The 27,480-nt window shown below is 43.5% G+C and overlaps 1 protein-coding gene across 6 annotated transcripts in view; it reads left to right on the top strand.

Annotated features, from left to right (window-relative positions):
• DEPDC5 (DEP domain containing 5, GATOR1 subcomplex subunit) overlaps nucleotides 1-27,480 on the top strand; it is a 228,801-nt gene that overhangs the window by 105,856 nt on the left and 95,465 nt on the right. For all 6 annotated transcript variants that reach the window (XM_082263291.1, XM_082263293.1, XM_082263290.1 and 3 more), the window contains exons 22-23: nucleotides 2,326-2,529; nucleotides 19,177-19,312. In XM_082263291.1, the coding sequence (XP_082119417.1) occupies nucleotides 2,326-2,529; nucleotides 19,177-19,312 (340 nt within the window). The remainder of the gene's footprint in view (nucleotides 1-2,325; nucleotides 2,530-19,176; nucleotides 19,313-27,480) is intronic.

The raw sequence follows: 27,480 nt of genomic DNA, 5'->3' as shown, positions 1-27,480 counted from the left end.
CATTTTTTTCCAGCCCTTTCCACTGTGCATATCACAGAGTGGAGAACTGACAGGTCAAGAAGAATATGGAGCTGTGTCTGTCAATGAACGATAGAGAAAACTGGATTTTTGACTTATCGTTAAATCTTTTTCTCTGAAGTTCGTTGACTGACACAGCACCTGCCCCTCTATTTCTGAGTGGGATGGGTTTTTTTTCTTCTAAACACTGCTTGCAACAAAACTGAATCCTATAGCGGAGTAAGTGGGTGTATACCTGCAGGGACTGCCCCCATAGGCGTGGTAAAGATTTTTCCTGTCTAGTGTCCTACTCCTGTAGGGGCAGCATAACCCAATGGTCAAGAAGAATATAGAGCTGTGTCTGTCAATGAACTTCAGAGAAAAGGATTTTACGGTAAGTGAGAAATCCAATTTTTCTATGCCATAAGATCCTTCAAGCAAGATCCACTAAGCTCCACGAATGCCTGTTAAAATTGTGTGCATTGCCAAAAATGACCCAACATGTATCATTTGCCAAGCTTTGCCACTTCCCTTGATGTCGATGTAAATGCGCTAAAAATGCACTGCAAACGTGTCCCAACTGCCCTCTGGCGTTTACAGCGCATTTGAGATGGGTTTAAAAGTGGTTGTTAACCCACTATTGTAAAAGCATGTCATCCCCTCTGTTATCTAATGCTATGTGTCCCTGTGCCTGTGTTGAATAAAAAAAAAAGCAGTTTATACCTTATATCAGAGCGTCTCCTGGCGCTCACGTGACTCCTCAGCTCCCTCCGCGGAAGAGGGGAGGAGAAAGTACAGAGATCCGAGGAGTCACATAGGCGCCAGGAGACGCTTTTGATATAAGATAAAATTTGCATCTTTTAATATAGCAGGGACACATAGCAAGCCGCTTGCTATGGGGCACTCAGAAGGGCTTGATCCTGAGCCAGGCTGTGTACGTCTATTGACACAGACAGCATGGCCCACAGCTCCCTCCTCACTGGATCTGATTGACATCAGCAGATTACTGGGTGAGGAGAGAGAGAGAGAGAGCAGTGCTGCTGTTCTTTGACACAGCAGTGGATCGAGATCGGGCTCAGGTAAGGGTATGGGGAGAGGGCTGAAGGACAGCTGATCATGAAGTTTCTTAACCTAATGCAGAGAATGCATTAGGTAAAAAACCTTTAGCCTTTACAACCACTTTAAAGCACAGGTACTTTACTTACAGTATTTGCGGTGTCTGGGTTCCACTGATTATTGCCTTAGGTTTTCATTTCTGCCTTTTTGCTTCACATTTGTGTGAGGATGGGACACCCATTAGCGGCTTTGGTAGAGGCAGCTAATCTTAACGGTCTCTGCAGTTATGATGGGTCCCAGTGGGTGGGAGCCTCTCTGCAGTTTTGGTGGGTCCCAGTTGGTGGGAGCCCTCCTTTTATGAAGAAGAAAAACAAGAAAAATGAAAAAATCTTTCCTCTCTCCAGAAACCCCAGAGATTCAAACTAATACATCGGGGGCAGTGGATGGCATTTCTGCTTACTCTGTAAGCATTGAACACTCATGCAGAATTTGTATGATCAGAAATCTTTGAAAATTGCATTGCCATTCTAACTGCTGTCAGTTCAGATTCAACGTGATCTTATCTTATCAGTTTATAAAAATGTATTTTTTTGTGTGTGTTGTTCTAAATTAAAGGGCAAACCTTAAAGCGGAACTATACTAAATATATCTGAGCACCACAAAAAAATGCAATTTAATAAATTTTTAATATTCAAAGCAAAACCCATTCATCCTAGTCTCCATGCTTTGTTTTGTTAAGTGCAGTGCGATTTTGTCACGATTGTCGCCCGACAAATTGCTGCAAAATCATGGAAACAGAATCGCCGGGAACCTGTCAACCCGAAAAGAGTTTCTGGAACTTCTTTTGGGAGACAGTTGTCCTTTTATTCTATTTGCACGATTTTGCCATAATTTGTTGGGCAACAGTCGCGGCAAAATTGCACCACGATTGGGGTGCCATTGAAAGTAATTGGATCGCAAGCGCGTCCCGCGATTTGCGGCGATTCCGGTCGCAATACGAAATGCCAAGGTGTGAATGGATCCTTAGGCTTTTCTATTCCACTTTGTTATGTAAAAATCACGTTTAGCCAACAGCATAAAAAAGCCTGATCACTTATGCTAAAGATATTCTTATTTTATTGTTCACACATAATTGGTAACCACACAGGGAAGTTGTTTCCCCATTTTATCATTGAAATCGAGCAACAATATTGACTGGTGTGAACAAAATGTTCTATAATTTTTTTGTTAAAACATATGTCATGTAGTTGTGTATGTTTCTCTTTGTTACAGATTTTCTGGAGAGGATGATGGAATCTCAACAGCGAGACTCTAGCGCACCTGGCAGGTTTCATGTGGGTAGTGCAGAATCAATGCTTCATTTCCGACCTGGGGGATACCACCCCCAAAGGGCTCTCATCAACCCTTTTGCACCATCGCGAATGCCAATGAAGCTTACATCAAATCGTAGAAGGTGGATGCACACATTCCCTGTGGGTAGGTCATAGTATATTCTTTTTTTGTTGTTTTCTGGAGGCACAGCAAACCTCAAGGGTAAAGGTCTTGTCTGTAAGGCTGCGTACACATGATTATCGCCTGGTTCAGCACAACCCCGCTGACGTTCGACCAGTGTGTACAGCTGCCTGTTCGACAGAAGTCGGTTTCACAATTGGCTTCTGGCGAACAGGCATGCTGGAAAACTAGCATCTGACTGGAAGCTGATTAGTGTTGGCATCCAATGATCAGTGTGTGTTCTGGTGGGTGGGGGGGGGGGTTTTGCAGGCCCTTGTTTAGAATACAATGGTAAAGCAGGGGAGATTGCCTCACTAACATCGCTTGCGTTAGTACCACGATTTTTCTGCAGGCTAAACGAAAAAAACAGTGTGTAGCCAGCTCAAGTGTTTGGACACTAAAAAGTTGCTCCTTTGCTATGGCTGGTATATCTGTACAATGCACTAGCTTTTTAGTGTTTACTTTATGTTTAGTGGATATTTTGTGAGGTTTTTTTTTTGCCCTGGTTCTTTGTTTATTTTTAGTTAAAAAATAAATAAATAATAAATGTGTATGTATATGTATATATATATATATATATATATATATATATATATATACAGTGCCTTGCGAAAGTATTCGGCCCCCTTGAACTTTGCGACCTTTTGACATATTTCAGGCTTCAAACCTTAAGATATAAAACTGTAATTTTTTGTGAAGAATCAACAAGTGGGACACAATCATGAAGTGGAACGAAATTTATTGTATATTTCAAACTTTGTTAACAAATAAAAAATTGGGCGTGCAAAATTATTCAGCCCCTTTACTTTCAGTGCAGAAAACTCTCTCCAGAAGTTCAGTGAGGATCTCTGAATGATCCAATGTTGACCTAAATGACTAATGATGATAAATAGAATCCACCTGTGTGTAATCAAGTCTCCGTATAAATGCACCTGAGGTCTGTTTAAAGCGCAGAGAGCATCATGAAGAACAAGGAACACACCAGGCAGGTCTGAGATACTGTTGTGGAGAAGTTTAAAGCCGGATTTGGATACAAAAAGATTTCCCAAGTTTTAAACATCCCAAGGAGCACTGTGCAAGCGATAATATTGAAATGGAAGGAGTATCAGACCACTGCAAATCTACGAAGACCTGGCCGTCCCTCTAAACTTTCAGCTCATACAAGGAGAAGACTGATCAGAGATTCAGCCAAGAGGTCCATGATCACTCTGGATGAACTGCAGAGATCTACAGCTGAGGTGGGAGACTCTGTCCATAGGACAACAATCAGTCGTATACTGCACAAATCTGGCCTTTATGGAAGAAGAAGAAGAAGAAAGCCATTTGTTAAAGATATCCATAAAAAGTGTTGTTTAAAGTTTGCCACAAGCCACCTGAGCAACACACCAAATATGTGGAAGAAGGTGCTCTGGTCAGATGAAACCAAAATCAAACTTTTTGGCAACAATGCAAAACGTTCTGTTTGGCGTAAAAGCAACATAGCTTATCACCCTGAACACACCATCCCCACTGTCAAACATGGTGGTGGCAGCATCATGGTTTGGGCCTGCTTTTCTTCAGCAGGGACAGGGAAGATGGTTAAAATTGATGGGAAGATGGATGGAGCCAAATACAGGACCATTCTGGAAGAAAACCTGATGGAGTCTGCAAAAGACCTGAGACTGGGACGGAGATTTGTCTTTCAACAAGACAATGATCCAAAACATAAAGCAAAATCTACAATGGAATGGTTCACAAATAAACATATCCAGGTGTTAGAATGGCCAAGTCAAAGTCCAGACCTGAATCCAATCGAGAATCTGTGGAAAGAACTGAAAACTACTGTTCACAAACGCTCTCCATCCAACCTCACTGAGCTCGAGCTGTTTTGCAAGGAGGAATGGGCAAAAATTTCAGTCTCTCGATGTGCAAAACTGATAGAGACATACCCCAAGCGACTTACAGCTGTAATCGCAGCAAAAGGTGGCGCTACAAAGTATTAACCACTTAAGCCCCGGAAGATTTTACCCCCTTCCTGACCAGGCCCTATTTTTGCGATTCACCACTGCGTGAATTTAACGGACAATTGCGCGGTCGTGCCTAAACGAATTTGACGTCCTTTTTTTCCCCACAAACTGAGCTTTCTTTGGTGGTATTTGATCACCTATGCGATTTTTTGATCATGCGCTATAAACAAAAAAAGAGCGTAAATTTTGAAAAAATAACAATATTTTTCACATTTTTATATATGAAATTCCCCCAAAAAAATGTAAAAATCAAAAATTTTTAACATTTTTGACCAATATGTTTTCTGCTACATATGTTTGGTAAAAAAAATCGCAATAAGCGTACTTTGATTGGTTTGCGCAAAAGTTATTGCGTTTACTAACTACGGGAAAGATTTTTGTAATTTTTGTTTTTTCTTTTTAACGAGTAATGACGGCGATCTGCGAATTTTTTTGCGGGACTGCGACATTGCAGCGGACAGATCGGACCCTTGACTGACATTTTTGACACTTTTGGGGGTACTAGTGACATTACTACAGTAATCAGTGCTATAGATATGCACTGTTACTGTAAAAACAACACTGGCAGGGAAGGGGTTAAGTGTGTCCCTAGGGGAGTGTTTCTAACTGTGCAGGGATGTGGCTGTGTGTGTAACAGCAGAGATCAACGGTCCTACATAGCAGGACCGTTTGATCTCTTCTGTTACACAAGGGAGAATGACAGGTGGCTGTGTTTACGTTAGCCGCCTGCCTTTCTCCCTCTGTAACTGACGATCGCGAGTGACCGGCGGACATCGGGTCTGCCGGTCACTCGCGCGGAGGTGTCCGTGAACAAGCGGGGGCGGGAGCGCGCCTCCGGCGGCGTGCGCTCGCCCCCTATTGGCTCACAGGCCAATTTGCCTGTACGTCACTTTGCCTGCACGGGGCTGACCGCCGCAGTATATGTACTTGCGACGGTCGGCAAGTGGTTAACTTAAGGGGGCTGAATAATTTTGCACACCCAATTTTTCAGTTTTTTATTTGTTAAAGTTTGAAATATCCAATAAATTTCGTTCCATCTCATGATTGTTTTCCTTCTTGTTGTTGATTCTTCACAAAAAGTTACAGTTTTATATCTTTATGTTTGAAGCCTGAAATGTGGCAAAAGGTCGCAAAGTTCAAACTTTCGCAAGGCACTGTGTATGTATATATATATATATATATATATATATATATATATATATATATATATATATATATATATACATATACGGATTGTAACAGATCCCAGCTATTCTTTTTCAACCAATAGCATTACCTTTGATGAAGCTTACTTCTTTGGCATCCCAGATATGGAGGATCCTTTTCAGGGGGTAACCTCAAAATGTTTAATTTGGTACAGCTAATGACCATTCTGAATATACTTGGGCTAAGCAGACCATTAAACATCTCTGGTGCCTCAAGACTTCTTTCCTATAACTATTGTAGCAAAGCCATCCTCACCAGATCAACATCCTCTATCTGTTCTTTTTTTTCTATCTCATTAATTTCAGTGGGCTGCCCTACCCGTAGAAATGCAGGAAAAGAAGACTATAAGGCCCCTTTCACATGGGCGGTTGTTGAGCCGCTGGTAAAAGCATGTTTTGTTATTTTGAAATTCCAACACACCTGCCACAAAGATTATTCACATTTGTACATTGCAATTATGCGCTTTTGCTTGCGTTTACATGTGGCTGCGTTTAGCTGTGGTAGTATATAGCCTTTTGTATAGCAACTGTTTACCTTTTTTTTCATTGTACTGCAATTAACTGCGTTTATATACAGATAAATGCGGTTCTTCGCTCCTTGGAGCTGTCGACTTTGTTTTTCCTAAATGCACAAAATAGTATGTTATGAAAACGTTGCTAAACGCAGTGTGTGAATGGGGCCATAGGGAATCATTGTCTGCGTTCTGCTGTGGTAAATAAGTTCCTCTTTTTGCAGCTGAAATCTAACCGTTCGTGTGAAAGGGGCATAACTTTTTTTTTTTCAATCGCAAAGCACCAATTTGCATACGAAAATCCATTATGTTTGCCGATACGTGAGGGTGGTATTAGGAATTGGTGGCGCTTTCAGACATCTGCAAAAGAGCAGTGCATTTTTCCCATTGGTTAAGAATGTGAATGATTATGCTTTTAATCTGGCATCTGGGGGGAGACAAGCTGTGGACATATTTAGCATGCCAGTAAACAGAAAGGTACCTTGGTTTGTAGGTAAAACAAAATCCTTTAGTGGAAGAGACATACCCCCCAGTAGTCCCAGCAACCCAATACCTGCAGAGTCCAGGTGCAGACTATATTGTGGGCTAAAACTTTCATTATTCAAATATAAGGATAAAGTTGTTTTTTACTTTTCACTATTGTAATTGTAAAGACTACATTATCTTACTTTCTACCTCTCTAAGCTACTAGTTTCTTGCACAACAAACAGGTCTCTACCCTCTCAGTGCTCTTCCAAAATTCATTGTTGCCAAACCATGTATTTGAACATATATTTAGGGATTAAATCATGTTGCCCCAACCTACAAGTCTCCAGAGGTTCAACGGGATATCATTCACCCCCTGGTTTTTTTATCCTAAGGAGGTCCCTGACCCATCTTTATGAGAACTGAGCCCTTCTCTCTTTTATTGTTTCTTCCCTTATATTCTCATTAGGTGGAATTCATTTGTTAGATACATTCAGACTGTGTTGGTTTATCTTTCTTCCCCTGTAGCAATTTTCTGTTCATGCTAGCAGGCAATCCACCAGATAAGGCCGTATCAAGGGTCAGCATCAGCCGACTGGGGAGACTTGTTAGTGCAAAGTCCTTTGTCGAGTTTTGTAAGAACCGCTTAACCTTAACTTGTATTTTAATCTAAAAAGGAAAATGTGCTTGATTGCATCTTACCAGTTCTTGGATGTGGTGGTCTTAATATTTTTTTATTTTTCAAGCTACTAAAAATGTTGACAAGTACAAAAAATACCTTCAAGAAATGCAGTGTCCTTTCACTTTCTGTGAGCTAACAAGAAAGCATAGACACCCTTATTTTTCTTGTGTAAATTACTAATACAGTGAATCTAAAATGAAATGGAGACGGCTGATGAACACTGTACCCAGGGTTTCCCTTGGAAGGGACCCTGTGGGCATGGATGAAGTACCTTCACCGGTATTTTGGTTCCTAGGATTAGCACCTTTTCATGTTTTTTAGTTTTCCTGCCCTGTTGGTGGGATATGTACTGTTGTTTATGTTTTCTTTGGTTTGCATTTATTTCAAGCTCTGTTCCAGAACTACTCCTGCTCATATGGCTCCAACCTAGTTGTTCATATGGGTCGGATGTTTCCCATACCTGCTACATCCCCGTGGCCTCCTTGGGGTGAACTGCAGTGTGCTGCTGCCTCTCTGGCCACATTACCTACTCAAGAAACTCATGTCAGAAGTCACATTAGTCTGAGACGCCGCTTAATTTCGGTTCCATGTTGGTCCTCAAAGGTGACCAACATATTCCCCTTTCCCGCCTATTTTGACAAAATTGTCGCAAGTCAGTGGGGTTTCCCTAAACGTACTGTCGGAGTACCTAAGCGTTTCACTAGGAGATATCCCTTTGAAGAGTCCCTGTTAAAAAAACTGACAGTACCACCTGTGGTGGATTCTCAGGTTTCCAGGTTAAATAAAGGCACCCTTCTCCCAGTTGAGGACTCTCCATCCTTTAAAAGACCCTTTTGACAAAGAGCGGAGTCTCTAGTCCGACATCTTTTTCCTGTGGACGCTTCCATCCTTAGATGGGTGTTTACCATAACTTTGGTTTCCCAGACCTTAACAAAATGGGCAAAGTTTTTGCGCCAGGATTTGGAAGGGGAACAGATTCCCCCTAACCTCACGGAGCTGGCGGACCAGTTGGCCCAGGGGTTGCAGTTCATCTGTGATGCCTCTATGGATGCAGCTTCCCTAGTTTGCAGGGTATCTGTAACAGCGGGGATCCTTCAGCGCATGATATGCCTCAAGTACTGGTCTGCAGACCGGGCTTCCAAGAAGGTCCTGTCGGATATCCCCTTTGTAGGAGATCCCCTGTTCGGAGCTTCCATGGATGAGATAATTAAGAGTCTTACATGGGGGAAGAGTACTCTTCTCCCACAGGCTACCAGGAGCAAGGAGTTTCGTCGCAAACCTGGTCTTTCTTCTCGGCTCAAGAGCAGCCCTTGTCCTGTGATGCTGAGGAACAAAAGGGATCTGTTCGAACCCCCTCCGGAGGTTCAAGGAAGCCCTGGTCTGGTAAGCCGAGAGCAGGTCTCTCCAGACCCAAAGTCAAGCCCTCTTCTGCCTGAAGGGGCATCCTTACCCGTATCTGTGGTGAGGGGATGTCTTCGCTACTTTCTGGACCCGTGGACCTCCTTGATTCAAGACAGGTGGGTCCAGGAGCGCATTCGGTCCGGTTACAAGATCGAGTTTCGGTCTTTGCCCCTGGCAAGGTTCTTTCCGTTCAACCTGTGTTCGTCCCCAGATTGCCTGTGAGGTCTTGTCAGGGCAGTGCAAGATTTGCTCTTACAAGGCAAGGGGTCATTGTGCCGGTTATGAAATCGGAACGCTTTCAGGGGTTTTATTCAAACCTATTTACTGTTCCCAGGAAAGAAGGCAAAGTTCGCCCAATCCTGGACCTCAAGGCCTTGAACTGCTTTGTGCGGGTACAAAAATTCCGGATGGAGTCCATTCGCACGTTGTAGCATCCCTTCATCAAGGGGATCTTCTGGCCTCTATCGATATCAAGGACGCTTACCTTCATACTCCAATATATGTCAGGCATCAGCGTTTGCTGTGGGCAAGGAGCATTCTCAGTTTGTGGCGTTACACTTTTGTCTAGCCTCTGCTTCTCGGGTGTTCACAAAACTTTTGGCTCCGGTGTCAGCATTGCTGCGGCAGCGGGGGAATGCGTTACTGGGGTACCTGAACAATCTCCTTCTGCGAGCAGAGTCTCCGACTGCCTAGACAGATAACTTGGACTGTGTGAAACCTTGCAAGAGTTCGTATAGAAACTAAATTTTGAAAACTCTGCTCTGGTTCCATCCACCAAGCTGGCCTACCTGGGCCTGACCCTGGACTCTTAGCCCGGGTGTTTCTTCCCAAGGGAAAAACTCTAGAAGTTGCAGGATGCGATTCAGCTCCTGTTGTCCAACAGGCATTCATCTCTCAGGACTTGTATGCAAGTGCTGGATCTAATGGTCTCCACTTTCGAGACGGTTCAGTTTGCACAGTTCCACACAAGACCTCTGCAAAGGAGATTCTTGCCAGATAGAACAAGAATCCACAATCTCTAGACAATATGATCTTGTTGATCCAGGGTATAAGAGGGTCCCTGATGTGGTGACTTCGTTCTCTGGCTCTTTGACAGGGAAATTCCTTTCTTCCCCTGTACTGGACGGTGGTCACCACGGATGCCAGTTTGTCCGGGTGGTAAGGTGCCTTGGGCACAGATTACGCTCATGGGGTTTGGACTCTGCAGGAGTCCAGACTGCTGATCAATTTCCTGGAAATGTGGGTGATCAGGCTTTGCCCATGATCGTCTGCAGGGGTGCCCGGTAAGGATTCAATCAGGCAATGCCTTGGTTGTGGCATGTCAATCACCAAGGGGGCACAAAAAGTGTCCTAGCGGCTTGGAAGTAGCCAGAATTCTAAGGTTGGCGGAAAGATTCGTTCCAGCCCTCTCTGCTGTGCATATTCCAGGGGTGGAAAATTGGCAGGTGGACTACCTCAGTCGGCAGGCGTTGGACCAGGGAGAATGGTCTCTTCACCCGGAGAAGTTTCATCAACTGTGTCTCCAGTGGACCTCCCGAAGTGGACCTGTTTGCCTCTTGTCTCAACAGGGAGGTACAGAGGTTTGTAGCAAGGTCTCGAGATCCTCTGGCCGAATCCACAGACACTCGGTGGCTCCTTGGGGCCGGTACTGTCTGATATATGCATTTCCCCCTCTAAAACTTCTGCCGAGACTTCTGCAAAGAATCGGAGCAAAAGGGATTCAGGTCATCCTAGTGGCCTCAGACTGGCCTCACCGGTCTTAGTACTCAGATCTTGTACGGCTGGTCGCCGACATCCCTCGGAGACTCCCTCTCAGAGAAAATCTTCTGGCTCAAGGGCCGATCTTCGATCCTGCTTTACAGTCCCTGGCTTTAACGGCTTGGCTACTGAAAGCCAGGTGCTGAAGGCTAGAGGGATGTCGGAATCAGTGATTCCCGCGCTGTTAAAAGCTACTACTTCTAGGAAGATTTATCATCGAGTCTGGAAGGTGTACATTGCGTGGTGTTAGTCTTGGGTGGTCTCCCCCAGTTCTTTTTCAGTGACTCTAATCTTGGAGTTTCTCCAAAAAGGTGAAGATCAGGATTTGGCCTTAGGAACCATCAAGGGCCAGGTTTCAGCCTTGGTGATTTTCTTTCAACACCTGTTGGCTACGCATTCTTTAGTTCACACCTTTGTTTAAGGGGTCCGCCACTTGGCTCCCCCAGTGTGGTCTTCGTTGCCTCCGTGGGACCTCAATTTGGTGCTGTCGGTTCTTCAGAAACCACCTTTTGAAGATATTCATGAGCTTCCTCTGATTACTTTGACACAGAAGGTAGCCTTCTTGATGGCTATTACTTCTGCATGCAGGGTGTCAGAGTTGGCTGTGTTGTCTTGTCATTCACCTTATTTGGTGGAACATGGGGGAGGGAGTTTGGGACTTTATATGAGACTCATGGCCAACAGAGTCTCCATCCCTAAATGCAGTAGAGCAAAAAAAAAAAAACATACATAAAATTGGGACTTTATATGCTTACTGTGTAAGAATGGGATTGCGTAAAAAGAAAAGTTTATTCTTAGTATACTGATACATGATGGTATTGGCTACTTGGTTGCGGTGTTGTTCGTGGCTCCGTCTGTCCCTGGGAACTGAGATGCGCTCTCCCCGCTTTCCTTCCCTCTCCTTTCTCTCTGACCCAGTTGGGCGGGGTTGGAGGCGTGGGATTGGGTGGCGGCCTCAGCGCATCGGCGCCACGCATCTTTGTGCCGGACGTGACGTCACTTTTGTCGCCGGCGTCCTGTCACGTGGTCACCATCAGTGTTCATATGGGGAGGCTGTACCTGGCGACTCCTGGCGGCTTGGCGGCTTCCCATTGTTTGAGCACCAGTGTGACGCTGGATGTGAACCCTGTGTTTGATTCTTGTAGGTATGTTTTTCTCCCTTGTTTCACTTCCTAGTCTAGCACTGCCCTACACCTCTGTTCATTCTCTCAAGCTAGTCTTCACTTTCACTCAGGTATCCACACTTCACCTTGGTGTATCATATTCGCTACAGACAACTATTTTTCTGCACCCTGCCTCTTTTCCTTTCCAGGTGGTCTTTTTATGCCTTTACGGGTACATACCCTACAAATCTCTTTTTTACTTATTTGGTGACTCTATAGGCTATCTTTCTTATTTTCTATTTATCTTGGAATATTCACTCATTACGAGGTGGTCCTATGATACACTCCGTATTGTGTCTTTTGGGTCTCGGCTTCTTTGTGATCTCACCCAAACTTCACTCTTTTATAATAATTTTTATTTATATCTATTATATTTACCTATGCAGTCTTTGCTACTGTTATAGATATATACTTCTACAGTGGGTGAAGGGTTTGATATCCCCTATCGGAGAGATGTTCTGTACACCTGTTGATGCCTCCTGCCTGCTAGATACATACAGGCTTCGCTACCTAATTTCTCTAGCTGGACGTACCCTCAGATTATGTGTTAACTTTAAAAACTACATACAATTGATATCATACTGTAAGTTACACTCTGATTGGTTTGAGGCCTTGTGATTATTGGATATATACTGTTGTTCATGTATGTACATTTTTTCTAGATACTTGAACTTTGCCTATTCCTGACGAAGTGAAATTTGTTCACGAAACGTGTTGAATCCTGTACAGACCATTTTATTATTGCAAGTTCATATATGCAATCAACTGTTTTACGACTGTATTTTTCTATTTTTGTGTCTTATTAATGTTTCATTATCATGATAATAATTGTATTACCTTGTACCATTGTTATGGTTTTACCTATATCTACAATTGTATTATTCATGGTCATTCCCATGTTATGGGTTATATATCCAGCAATACTGGTTCTACTAATAAATCTACCATTTATTTTAGATTCGTTTCTTTTCTTTTTACGCAATCCCATCCTTACACAGTAGCTGGTCACACCTCATATAAAGTCCCAATTTTATGTTTGTTTTTTTTTTTTTTTTTGCTCGCCTTATTTGGTGGTTCACAGAGACAAAGTGGTGCTTCATCCCTGTCAGTCATTCCTTCCTAATGTCGTTTCTGGTTTCCATTTAAATGAAGACATTGTGATGCCTTCTTTGTGTCCTAAGCCTAAACACCCTAAAGAGATTGCCTTGCACTATTTGGATGTGGTTCGGGCAATCAGGGTGTACCTGGCGGCAGCTGAGTTGTTTTGGAAATCGGACTCACTATTTGTTCACACGGATGGACCTCGTAGAGTGCTGGCCTCGGCTGCTGCGACCATTTCCAGATAGATCAGGCAGACAGTGGTGCAGGCCTATTCCATTGAGGGTCAGGATTCTCCTTTCCCTTTTAAGGTGCATTCTAGGAGGGCGCTTAGTGCCTCTTGGGCATTCCGTCATCAGGCATCAGTGGTGCAGGGTTGCAAGGCGGCTACTTGGTCATCTGTGCACACTTTCACAAAATTTTACACAAAATTTTACAAAGTGGATGCGTTGGCATCTGCGGATGCTGCCTTTGGCCGCAAGGATTTGCAGGCTGCTGTTGAGAGGACTGGTCCTCTTTGAGGGTGTATTTTTCAGGTAAGCTCCAGTTGTTCCTGGTTAAGCTCTTTGTTACCTGGTTTGCTGGGTTAGCTTGTTAGCTTTTTAGGAATTTTTTCTGCTGTGTTTTTCTCACCCCTCATGTTTGACACTTTTTTGTGATGTCCCAATGGTCAAGAAGATTCTGGAACTGTGTCTGTCAATGAATGAAAGAGAAAATGGGATTTTTGACTTACCGTAAAATCCTTTTCTCTGATGTTCATTGACGGACACAGCATCCACCCCTCTATTGAGTTGGGTTATATTTCTTCTGACACTGCTTGCAACTAAACTGAGTGGCTATAGCAGGAAGTGGGAATATATCCCCTGGGACTGCCGCATAGGCGTGGTAAAGTTTTTTTTTTTCTCCTGCCTAGTGTCCTACTCCTGTAGGGGGCAGCATAACCCAATGGTCAAGATGATTCTGGAGCTGTGTCCATCAATGAACACCAGAGAAAAGGATTTAACGGTAAGACAAAAATCCCATCTTTGATATATTGTAGACTGTATGCTTTAACCACTTAAGCCCGGAAGATTTTACCCCCTTCCTGACCAGGGCCTATTTTGCGATTCGTCACTGCGTGACTTTAACGGACAATTGCGCGGTTGTGCGACGCTGTAACCAAACGAATTTGACGTCCTTTTTTTCCCACAAACAGAGCTTTCTTTTGGTGGTATTTGATCACCTGTGCGATTTTTTGATCATGCGATATAAACAAAAAAAGACCGACAATTTTGCAAAAATAACAATATTTTTCACATTTTTTTTATATGAAATTCCCCCAAAAAAATGTAAAAATCAAAATTTTTTAACATTTTAGGCCAATTTGTTTTCTGCTACATATGTTTGGTAAATAAAATCGCAAAAAGCATATTTTGATTGGTTTGCGCAAAAGTTATTGCGTTTACTAAAGGAAAGATTTTTGTCATTTTTATTGTTTTTTTTTTTTAACGAGTAATGGCGGCGATCTGCGATTTTTTTTTTTTTTATTGCGGCAGACAGATCGGACCCTTGACTGACATTTTTGACACTTTTGGGGGTACCAGTGACATTACTACAGTAATCAGTGCTATACATATGCACTGTTACTGTAAAAATTACACTGGCAGGGAAGGGGTTAACTTTATTTGAGAAGGAGGGGTTAAGTGTGTCCCTAGGGGCGTGATTCTTACTGTGATTGGATGTGGCTTGTGACGTAACAGCACAGATCTACGGTCCTACATAGCAGGACCTTATGATCTGTGCTGTTACACAGGGGAGAATGACAGGCGGCTTTGTTTACATTAGCCGCCTGCCTTTCTCCCGGAGTAACCGACGATCGCGAGTGACCGGCGGACATCGGGTCCGTCGGTCACTCGCGTGGGGGGGGGTTCCATGAGCGAGCGGGAGCGCGCCTCCAGCAGCGCGCGCGCTCCCTAGAGCCTCACAGGCTAGCGACGTAGTACTACGTCACTTTGCCTGTGAGGGGCTGACTGCCGACGTAAATCGTCGTTAGGCAGTTGGCAAGTGGATAACGTGTTATTTCAGTGGTTTATTTCCCTCCACCATTTTCTACTATTGTGCTGTGACATTTGGTGACATTTATGTCTGACAAACCTGACCTCCCACTCTTTATACTGGGGGGGACTTTAACACTTGCTTACACCCACAGATGGATAGGCATCCTCCTCCTGTTCCCCAACATCTAGAGTAAAATACTGCAATCACTGAGCAGCAAATGATATCACCTGTGATGTATTTTCAGTTTTTTGCAAACCTGGCCTGTTAGTGTGCCCTGAGGACCGGAGTTGAGAAACACTGATCTAGAGGATCACTGCTGGCTCATTTTGTTGAAGAGTTTGGCTGGCAGGATTTGTGGAGGATTAGAAATCCCTCGATGCTGGCTTTTTTAAAACTTGCTTTAATCTTTGTCCAGTATAGTCTTATGTTTGGTTAACACTGCTGCACATGTGACTGTCAGTGATATCCGCTATGCACCCTGCGGTATATCTGACTACTCCCCGTTGTTGATCCAAGTGCGAACCAGGCCTTCTACTACCCTAAAGCGGGCTCCTCAGAAAATGAGTCAGATGTCCTTCTTGGATGTGAAACTTTAGAATTCTTTTTGCGTGGCTTACTTATCTCCGAGATAACGGCTGTAAAAAATGCTAGCAAACAGGGTGAACGCCAACTGTCTCAGCACATGCAAAGGCTGGAACGGGAATATATTTCTAATACCTCAGACAACACTAAAGAATTATGGTTGTCCACACAGGGTGAACTTGTACGTTTGTTTTTTTATGAGGAGGGGGGAGCAAACCTGTTAGCCAAACCAGTTCCAATCAGGCAGGCTTGTTAATACACCTGACTTGGTCATGACTGAGCTGTTGCGATTTTACTTGACCAGTTGAATATGTATCTTTCGACTCTTTAGCTGCCTAGTCTTACTGTGACACAGCGGGCACAATTGGACGCTCCTATTGATTTGGAGGAGTTAAAAGAGACGGTGGGTTCGTTCCAGGCTTGCAAAGCAGCAGGGGAAGATGGTATTCCCGGCAAGGATTATAAACAGTCGTAAGGGCGACTCCTGATTGGGCAGCCCAGGGTGTGCTGTTCATTTCCATGTGTGGTCTCGGCTTCTATCATGACAAGACATATGAGATTGTACCAGAGATCTACCCCTCATTGATTTCGTGCGGGACAGGAGTGCTGTATTGTTCAAGGCTCGATTTAATATCCCTTATGGTAAGAGTCCATTCACTCTCTCCTTTGGGGATTGGTGCCAGCCTTACTCATTTGGAGCTTTCCTCTCCGCTGCATGATCTCTGGAGCAGAGCTATCTTTATATGCCCTTATTAATTCCATCTTCTTGTAAGCAGTAAAGCTGGTGGTGGGACGCTGAACCTTCCTTCACGTGGTCTACACATTTCAGTTCTATTGTTTCTTCACTGGAAAGTTTTGGATATTGACCTCTATTCACCTGTTCACATCACATTTGGACTGTCTTTGGACATTTATTTGAATGGACACTATTTGATACACAAGGGTGTTTTTTTGATTCAGATGTATTGATTTACACTTGTTTTGTTACTACATTTATATACTGCAGTACCAGCACCTGTATATTGTCACAGCACCCATTCATGTTTTAATGTTCATGATTGGATGTTTATTTGGTTAGCGCACCTGATTTTTATTCATTCATAAACAATATAAAGCAAGTATCCTACCTAATCTCTTGCAAACATTTAATGCTGCATTGAAAACAAATTCCCTTCCTGCTTCTATGTCTAAAGGCCCGTACACACGTACCGATCGTCGGCATACAAACGTCGGTGGACGAAGGATCTGCCGATTGTACGCGTGTTAGTATGGTGCCTCCGACAGATGTCTGCGCACAATCCGCGGACAAAAGTCTTTCGTGCAAACATGAAAATATTTGTATGCCGACACCAGAACGGACGATTGTTCGCCTGTCAGTACACAATTCGGCCGACAGACCGCAGATTTGCAAGACTGGGCATGCTCAGAAAATAGAAAACACAGGGAAAGTTAACCATTACATGACATCACTTCTGCAGTCGGCGGACAAAATTCTTGTGCTGTCCTTGTGCTGTCTTTGCACTTTTCAGCAGACACCGACATCCCGGGGAGAAAAGAGGAACATTTGTAAGCCGACCATCGGTACGTGTGTACGGGGTTTAAGGCATTTATTGTTCTCCTACTTAAGGCGGGGAAGTCTCCGACCGAGCCTTGTTCATACAGACCCTTTTCCCTACTCCAAACAGCTATAAAGATTCTTGCGAAAGTTTTGGCTTTACACCTGAATAGGGCCTGAATAAGGCCATACTCTGCATCATATACACCCTGACCAGACTAGCTTCATACCTGGCAAGTCAATGGCCATTAACTGTTGCTGGTTCTTTCTTAATATGCAGACCCCTTCTGAGAGTAATGGGGCTCGGGCCCTACTGTCACTTAATGCGAATAAAGCATTCAATAGTCGTGAAGGGCATTCTTTGTGGGTAGTACTGGAGTGCTTCCGATTTGGAGAGTGATTCATCTCCTGGGTGGGCTTCTCTATCACACTATTCAGGTGGGCAGTGCAGTATCCCCCTTCTTTCGTCTTGGCAGGGACACGCGACAGGAGTGCCCACTTCTTACCCCTGTTGTTTGCCCTAGCTATTGAACCACTGGCGGTTCGAATTCATGCCTCAGAGGACATAGTAAGCTTCCAGTATGGCACTCTGCATGAGAAACGTATGCTATAAGCAGACGACATGCTAGTGCTGCTGGGGGACACAGATGCCTCGTTGAGAACAGCTATGGCAACGATCACGGACTTTGGTACCTATTCTGGCATAATCATTTGGTCCAAGTCTGCATTGTTACCCTTTGAGGGCATAGTTGATCCCTCTCTGCATACATTCTGCCTCGTCCCGGTAGTTGAGTCATTTAAATATTTTAGGTGTGGTGATTTTGCCTGATTTAAGGAACTACTCCCATCTAAATATACTGCCGCTGCTTAATAAATTCCGGGACAAAGTTAAACTTTGGAAAAAGCTCTGGCTCTCTATGGTAGGAAGGGCTAACTTGATGAAGATGATTTTAATGACTCAACTGCTATATTTTCTCCATAATACTTCCATAGTAATGCTTCATAAGCTTTTTTAGACTATTAATTCCATTTTTAGACAACTACTTTGGCGGCAAGGTTCACCTAGCATCTGTCTAGAACAATTACTAAAATCAAGGGAAACTGGGCATAGCATTCCTGAAACCATGGGTGTACTATGTGGCTGCTCAACTGCAGCACATGTGGAAGGGTATAGGTTAATGCACAAAATCTTGGGTAAAGTCAAACAGCTGCAAGGGGTAACTGGGTTTTGCAAAATGTTGCCTTATTTGGAATTATACCACGTATCTGGAAATGGCGAAACCTACTTATGCTCCTAAGTGGGGTGTTTATGGTATTACACACACAAAGCATATATCTGATAGAGCTGATAAATTGCTATCCTTTTCTTCGTTGCAAACTTTGTACGGTCTACCACAATCAATGTAATTTTACTATTTGCAGCTGGCAGAAAATTTGCCCTCTGACTTTTCTCTTTCCCCAACACCTATTTTTGGGCTGTTGTGGCACAGTGAGATACAGAACAGCCTTATTTCTAATTGTTATGCATCGCTATGGAATATCTATTTGGAGGCCTATCCCTGTAAGGCCATGGATCTGTGGGAGACTTGTCTGGTGAACAGTGGGAAAATACACTGGAAGCAGTGCAAGCTAGTCCTCTTAATAGAATAAGGGAGGGAGGGAGAGTAAATGCCAATGAAATTGGGTATTGGTCCCACTGACAACTTATGTGAAGCAATGATAAATGTAATAAATGCCAATATAAAAGGTCACTTTTTGCATTGACCACCAATGAAAGGGGTCTCTTCTGAACTGACCACCAAGTTTCAAATAAACTAGGTATGCCACAGTGTTTATTATTATTATTTTATTTCTTATTATAACCACAACTTCATGCTACTGTACCATAAATTGCAGATATAATATTTTTTAGCTGGGGTTTCCTGAGACTGAAAACATTTTTTTTTGGAGGGTTTCTCTGAAGCAAAAAGATTGGGAAGGTCTGACATAGACCAACTTCATGTAAAAGATACAGCATTCCTAAGCACAAAGTGGTGCAATGGCCAAAGCCTGGAAAGTAATTTTGTGAGAAACAAGTGGGAATTGTCCCATATTTGATTTTCAGCAAACCCATTAAATCCTACCATCTTTTTTTTTTTTTTATTTCATTTTTCATCACATCGCTTTAGGTCCCTCTGGGGAAGCTATACAAATACATCATCAAACTCGTCAGAATATTGCAGATCTACAGGGGAATGGCCAGAGAGAATTGGTGCATTCCTCAGCAGAACTTCTTGAACTTGCTTACCAGGAAGCCACTGGCAGGTAATTATCTTTAAGCAGTAATTGTTTCTTTTTACTTAAGCACCTTTTTATCACCACACAATGCTAGAATTTTTTGTGGCTTAGTCATGCACGCATGCAATAAATCTGTTCTTTAGGCAATTTGATGTTTTTTTTTGGACACATGATGCAGTTGGGTAAAGACTGCACGCTGCAGAATAACTTATTTATTCCAAGAAATGAATTGTGATTGCTGATTATTATTAGCCCTCTAACAACCGGCTTTTGCCAAAGGGGCATGCTGGAAAAACAGGATCTGATCGGCACTCCAAGCCTATAGCTGAAAACGCTGATCAGTGTATTCTGGCAGAGGGCATTCCCCCCCATCAGAATAAAATAGCTCAGTGAGAAGATCGCCACACCAAATTGCTTGTGTTAGTACTCCAATCTGTCAGTTTTTTTTATTCAGTCTTCTGGGTTGAATGAAATAAAGCTTTGTGAGTACCAGGCTTAAGACAGAATGTCTTCACTCTTTTGTCCAAGCTGACTGCTAGCCCCACTATTTGCATTCCACCTGACACTTGCAGAATACTGATCTATTTATCTGTTTACTGTCTGTTATTAAGGTTATCATACACCTTTCACCCAAGATGTACACAGATTTCTGAAAATTGTGTGCATCCTCGGCGGCACAGTGGTGTAGTGGTTAGCAATTTCACCTAGCAGCAAGAGGGTCGCTGGTTCGAATCCCAACCATGACACTACCTGCCTGGAGTTTGCATGTTCTCCCTGTGCCTGCGTGGGTTTCCTCCGGGTACTCCGGTTTCCTCCCACACTCCAAAGACATGCTGGTAGGTTAATTGGATCCTGTATAAAAAAAAAAAAAAAAATTGGCCCTACTGTGTATGCATGTGAGTTAGGGACCTTAGATTGTAAGCTCCTTGAGGGCAGGGTCTGATGTGAATGTACAATGTATATGTAAAGCGCTGCGTAAATTGACAGCGCTATATAAGTACCTGAAATAAATAAAATAATAAGTAGACCCCATTGTCTTATAATGCTCTGTGGAGCTCTTCTAAAGCAGCTGAAAGATGATTATTTGATTCCCTCATCCACACATTCAGGGTGCATGGAGAAATCCTCCCGTTGTGCCTTTGTATTCGGACAGTGGGAAGACTTCCCCACCATCAGAATATTCTGATCAGCGCTGCCAGTTATAGCCATTGGTGCTGATCGAGCCTACAGCGGCCGAATTTTGATACATGTATAGCCGACTTTAGTTTCCTAATGCATATTCAGGAAAATGCACTCCTTTGAACTGGTAAAACTTTAAAACACAAAATATATCTTGAAAGTAGCTTTTAAATGATACTGTGATTTTTCTTTAAGATAATGTAACCAATATAATTAAAGATAATATTTGATTTGCAAATTATACAAGTAAAAATACAATAACATTAAAGCTCTTAAAACCCTTTACAAAGTCCGTGTCCTGTGTAGCTCAAAGTGTACATCTATTATATATTGAAGCCCTGTTACACAATACAAAGTTATAGATATATATTTTTTGTTTAATACTTGTTTATTGAAACACAAATGAAAGTTACAATTATAGACATAATACAGACATATAAAAATAGAAAAAAAGGGCAAGTACCAGTCGGGGTAACATTTCAAAAAGCAAGCTATGCCAGGCCGCAGGCCCAGTCCGGTACAAGGAAATACACATGCATATTCACATTAAGCAGAATGTTCCTTTTTGTTATACTTGAAAGAAAAGAGATAGGAAGAAGGAGGAAGGAAATAGAGGAAGAAGAAGAGGGAAAAGGAGACCAGAGAAGGGAATCTGCAGGTCGCAGGTGTAACCGATGACAGAAATAGAAAGTAATCGAGAGGGGAGAGGAAGGTGTTCCTAATATCGCACACAAAACAGCACACATGACCTTAAGCAACTTTTAACGTTAAGTGTTAGAGGCAAGAACGCTATGACTCTGAATAAACGCTATGACTCTGAATAGAGCAGCTTGTATCACTGCCCGACATAATGTCTCTAACTAGGAGTAGATTTAAATTCAAACCAGGAGGCCCGTATCTTAGTGTGCTGATGTAGGCTGCCTTTGGTTATAAAAGAAATGTCCTCAAGTAGGCAGACTTCTTCAACTTTTTGCATCCATTGCTTCACAGTAGGTATAGTTGTTGCTGGGATAAGGGCTTTTGCCGTATTCAAAAGGTGAGGAGAGATTGACTGTCTGTATCGACCCACAAGTTTGGGGGTGCAATGCAATAGTATGGTCCAGGGGTCGAATGAAAGATAGTCCATAGCGATGGTCATATCAAATGGCACTTCCACCAGATATGATCATGGGAAGCTGTGTTCCCAAAACTCCTCCAGCATGATGGGGAGTTGAAGGGGAACATTTTGTGTAACTTTAGTGGAGTATAGTACCATCTGGTTAGCAACTTGTAATTAGACTCAGCCATTTTAGAGGAAATTGAAGATGTATGGGCAAGAGAAAGAATTTTGTCCTTTTGCTTGTCAGATATGGGAGATTGAAGAAGGTCAGACTCCCAGAAATCCAGATATTGCAGTCCTTGGAGCATGATAATGGCTTTATAGAATTGAGAAATAACATGAAGTGGAGGGTCTTTGTGATTAAGGATCGCTTCAATGGGATTCAAGTCAGCGAGATCTCTCAGAGGGTGAGGCAAGGAACGAAGGAATCTGATTATTTGACAATATCTCCAGTTGTCCATAGCTGAAATTGTTTTGGAACCCAGAATAAGTTGTAGAGGTTTTGGGGCATTAGATTGGATGGCATGGTGCAGCAGCACTGGACCTCTGGGCGACCAGGTCTGAAAGCCAGCATCCATGGAGTCTGGGGTAAAATAATCATGATTCAGGAGAGGCATGAGTGGGGAGTTGAAGTCCCATGAGCATCTTTTATGTAGCATATCCCAAATATCCAAGGTAGAGAGGGTTAAAGGTGAGGCAGAGGTAGAGATAGCCCTGGCAGTGCGAGGGATCCATGGTACTGTAGAGAGATCTGAGTCACAAAGCTGGTATTCAAGTTGTACCCAAAGTTTATTTGCATTGGCATATTTCCAGTCAGATAAGTGAGCTAGAATTATTGCATGAAAGTAGGCTTTAATATTAGGGAGTGAAGCGTCGATCTAGCGATTCTGGGGCGTTTGCCCTGCCAGACAAATTTTGATATCAGGGACTGTAATAAAGAAAAGAATCCTATAGACACACCCATTAGCAGCATCTGCATTACAAATGGGATACGTGGGAGAATAGTAGTTTTCACAATATTAATCTTACCTAACCATAAATGGGGTAAAGAAGACCATTTACAGAGATCTGATTTAATATTGTTTAAAAGGGGGATATAGTTGCCCCTAAAAAGTGAGCGTAATTGGGGGGTAAGGAAAACACCTAAGTATTTTAATCTTCCAGATTTCCATTGAAAGGGGAATAAGGGCTTGAGGGAGTCAGCCTCAGAGGAAGGTATGTTGAGATTTAAATTTTCAGATTTTGAAAGATTTATCTTAAAAATTGATAGCAATTGGAATTTGTGGAAAGCCGTCATTAGGTTCGGGAGGGAGATACGTGGTTGCTAAATAAAAAATAATATCGTCCACGTAGGCTGCATATTTGAGTTCTGGGCCCCACTGTAATACCATGCACGTTAGGGCTATGTCTAATAGTGGCGAGGAAGGGTTCCAGTGAAATGGAAAAAAGCAAGGGGGATAGGGGACATCCCTGCCTCGTACCATTGTGTAATGTAAATGGGTCGCTTAAGATTCCATTGATGCATATCTGAGCAGTAGGTTCAGAGTAAAGCGAGGCGATTTGGTGGAGTGACTTTGCACCAAGGCCAAAAAAGCGAAGGGTAGTCATTAGGTAGTCCCAGTCCACCCTGTCAAATGCTTTTTCTGCATTAGTAGACAGAAGCAGGATGGATTGGGAGTGAGTATGTACAAAATGAATCAGAGAGAGAGAAGGAAGGGAGTTATCCCTATCCTCTCTCCCCAGGACGAAACCAGTCTGCTCCGCTGTGATCCACCTAGGGAGAAGGGGCAAGAGTATATTCGCTATGACCTTTGAATACAACTTAAAGTCCATGGTTAGCAAGGATATGGGACGGTAACTACTACAGCATGTGGGGTCCTTATCGGGTTCGGGTAACACAGTAATATATGCAGAGAGGCATTCATGGCGGAAACCTGTAGATTCGGAGATGGAGTTAGCATACGTAGTTATGTGGGGGAGTGATATCTTGCCAAATGTCTTATAATACAGGACAGTGTAACCGTCTGGGCCTGGAGCCTTGCCCGATGGCATGGCTTTCAGGGCATTTTGAAATTCCTCAACTGAGAAATCAGCCTCTAACTTTCTGGGCGATTGTCTAGAAAGTTTGGTTAGCTTAGCCTGTTTCAGATAGGTTAAGATCCGCTGGTGTTTTTCCATAGGTGGAAATGATTGTAAATCCCCCTGAACGTTATACAATTTAGTGTAGAAGTCACGGAAAGCCGAGGCAATTTGAGGGGATGCGTGTACCAGATCACCCGCCGGGGATTTAATCTTATAAATATACGAGGCCGCCTTTTTCCCCCCGCAAGGATCTGGCTAGTAGCCTACCCGGTTTGTTGCCCCATTCATAATGTTTATGGGAGATCGGGTGAAATTTGCGTTTTAATATCTCGGTCGAGGAGCGATTTCAGTTCTTCCCTCGTCTTTGTTAAAGCCTCCAGATTCGATTTGCATAAAGACAAATTGAGTCCCTACGAAGTTGCGACCTGGCGCAGTTTTTCATTAATCAATTGACCATGCTCTCTTTTTCCTCACCCCAAGTTCAATGAGCCCCCCCCCCCCCCCATAGTGGCCTTGTGAGCCTTCCACAATAATGAAGGAGCTATGTCCATTGAGATATTATATGTAAAATATTGCCGCAGAGAGGCAGATAGGTCAGAAACATCTGTGGGATTAGCAAGGAGGGAGTGATTAAGCTTCCAATTGTTGGAGCATGCGTGCAGAGAGGGCACTGTCATACATATCGTTCCAGGCGCGTGGTCAGAAATCGATGCGCACCCTATAGAGGCTGTCCGCAGAAGGGGGAGATGGAAATGGTCTAGGAATATAGTATCGATCCTCGAGTAACAATTATGTTTCTTAGAGAAATATGAGTAGTCTTTCATTTTTGGGTTAAGAAGACGCCAAGCATCAATCAGTTGTAGGTCGTGGAGTTTTTTCTTAACAAGCAAAAAATTTTTTAAAAGGGATAGTAGAGCGGCCCTGAGAAGTGTCCATGGTAGACGTCGCAAGCTAGTATAACAACCCCTTCAACAAAGTCAGCCAATTTGGATAAAATTTGGGTCATGAAGGAGGGTTGACCGTGATTCAGACTATAGACATTTGCCAATGTGCAATGGGTGTTGCCTTAAGAAAGAGGTAACGACCGTGATAAATCAACCAACATTTCAGCGAGCTGGAATGACGTGTTCTTATGAAACCCAATGGCTACACCTTTGGCTTTATTAGTAGAGGATAAGCTATAGCACCAATTGGGTTATTAAGCGATGGAAGTTTGACATTAGTGGAATGGGTAAGATGGGTTTCCTGTAGGAAAGCAATAGAGCAAGAAGTTTTATGAAACTCTCGCGTCACCAGGTGGCGTTTCATAGGAGTGTTCAAGCCCCTAACATTGTAGGAGAGTATCATTAATGTAGCCATTGGGTTCGCATAATGCCTCTCTCCCCTCTAATTCTCCACCTGGGCCTGCAGGATAGGAAGAAAGGGAAGGTAAGAAGAGAGCGAAAAGAAAGGGTAAAAGGGAAGGGGAAACTGAGCAAGACAGAAAGGCATTGGAAGAAATAGGGTAACAAGCATTTGGGATGCAGATGGAATGCACGCATTGAACTGCAGTGGTCCCTTAGGGGATGGAGGGGCCACGCACCAAGGCTGAACAGGGTCACAGGTTTGGTCAGAAAGAGCAAGGGCCGCCAGCGCTCGCCACACCCAAAAGGAAGGGGGGAAGCAAAACGAGTAGAAGAAACATATGGCAGTAAGCCGAACCAAGCTAGACAGCGTAGTCCCTGTCTAAGAAGCAAATTGGTAACAACCAATAAAACTACATTAACCTCTGGCAGAGGTAAAACAAGTGACAGGATCGTATCCTAAAAACACATATTTAAAGCAATAACATGTTGACTCAACTGAGGATAACAGGCAGGAGAGAGGCCCCTCAATGAGATGCATGTCCCACCGATTGTGGAATCATGAAGGAACAGTAACATTTTCTGTGAAGAAGATGAGGTTGCTGTGCACCTCTTTTTGGATAGCGTTTTGCGCCATGAAGACTGGGGTATTTGATAATGCTATCCAGGGAGATCCAGCGGAGCAATTCCGACATCTTGGAGAAAAGTAGGGAGATCCTCAGAAAACCGAAGAGTGGAGGAACAGCCATTCTTGGTCGCAATAAGACAAGATGCAAATCCCCATCTGTAGGTGGCACCATCGGCTCTCAGCTGCTCCAGAAGTGGTTTCAGCACCCGGCGGCGTTCCAGAGTTTTTTTTGGAAAGATCTGGAAATATATTGAGGGTTGCGCCGTCAAAGTCTATAACTAGAGTGCCTCGGAGCTTGGACATGATGGCGTTCTTGTCCTCAAAGTAGTGCAGCCGACAGATTACATCTCTAGGGAGATCTGTAGACAGATTGCATGGACGGAGGGCTCGGTGGATACGGTCCAATCTCAGGGCCTCTGTGGCTGGTTAGCCCAATATTGAATTGAATATGCCCCTGACCCTATACTCCAGGTATCCCTGGTTGCCTCTGGTAACCCCCGTATGCACAGATTATTTCTGCGGTTTCTGTTCTCCAAATCCTCCAGTTTATATAAAGCTGTACAATGTTCAATGGCCAACTGGGTTACCTTGTCCTGTAGTTCTTTAATGGCGTCTTCCTGTGCATCCTGGCATTTCTCATTCTCCTCCACTCTGGTAAGCAGATGAGGCATGTCGGACCAGACCGCAGTAATCTTTTCCAGACTACGAAACATGCCGCCAAGTTCCTGCTTGAGGGTGTAAAGGAGAGATGACATGTTTAATCCGGTGGGGGACGCAGGGTCCTTCATGTGGTCAGAGCAGTAAGAGGAGGTCAGCTAGCACTCCCGGGGTGAAGCTGCGTGTGCGGAGGAGGATCTACCAGACCTCGAGGCTTCTGGCCTGCCCGCTGCGTGTGCTGGGGCTGGCGCTGCCCGTGGAGAGGAAGCGTTTAATGGAGCCGGGGCAGCTTTTTTAGTCGCCGATTCACACACACTGACCTCTTGCCAGACAAGGATCGTAAGTTGGGAGCTTTAGAAGGCATTGCCAGAGGGTATTTTACCGGGTTGCTGTCGGAGCTCGTCTCAGGCACGTCTTGTCAGCGCCATGCAGAAACCACACCCCCCAGGGATATCTTAAGAAAGTAAACATACAGAAAACATGGTCTTTCAGGAACCGTAAGAAGAGATTTGATCCAAGAATCCTATACTTTTTTCAAAGCATTTTGAAGATCCCAGGGTAGTATATGTCAGCAGGTAAAGCAGGACTGTATTAATCAGTTGTTTAAACTCTGAGTGTTGGCAGAAGCAACCTCCTCCAGGCGATTAAAATAATATTTTTAACATAAAAATTGAGTATTCGCAGCAGTTTTTTGGTATGAGAGCCAGCCGGGAGGTCCTCCACCAGCCCTAACAGAAAAACCTTGGGATACTTTAACATTCAGGGACCCATGGCCAATTCAAGAAAGTCAAAGTCTTTGTAGATGGGGGCACAGCCAAAAGGCATTACATAGGTGTGCCTCTTGACCACATAGACCAAAGCATAGGGTGGTTTGTCTAAACCCTGGGCTATACATGCCTTGGGGCATGCAAAATTTTATGGAACAACCTAAGTTGTATAAGCCTATCCTTAGAGGAAATTATCGATGTCATAAATGTTTCATTAAAGTCCTTGCAATCTTAACCAAAATGTATTTACGTTTAGTACACACAGCTATTGTGCTTACTGAACCAGAAACAAAACGTTTATACAGCAGTAAATATATTATAGTATATAGAGTGACTCTGTTTAATGTCCATAAATACAAAGAGCCCAATGACCCAATCATAGGGAGGTGCTATGGTGAAATGGCGGATGGCACTGCTGCCTGAGGAAGAGAGGTTTTCTG

This window comes from Pelophylax lessonae, assembly GCF_965119305.1.
Source record: "Pelophylax lessonae genome assembly, chromosome: 1".
NCBI classification, from domain to species: domain Eukaryota; kingdom Metazoa; phylum Chordata; class Amphibia; order Anura; family Ranidae; genus Pelophylax; species Pelophylax lessonae.
This window is presented reverse-complemented; position numbering and strand designations above follow the sequence as displayed.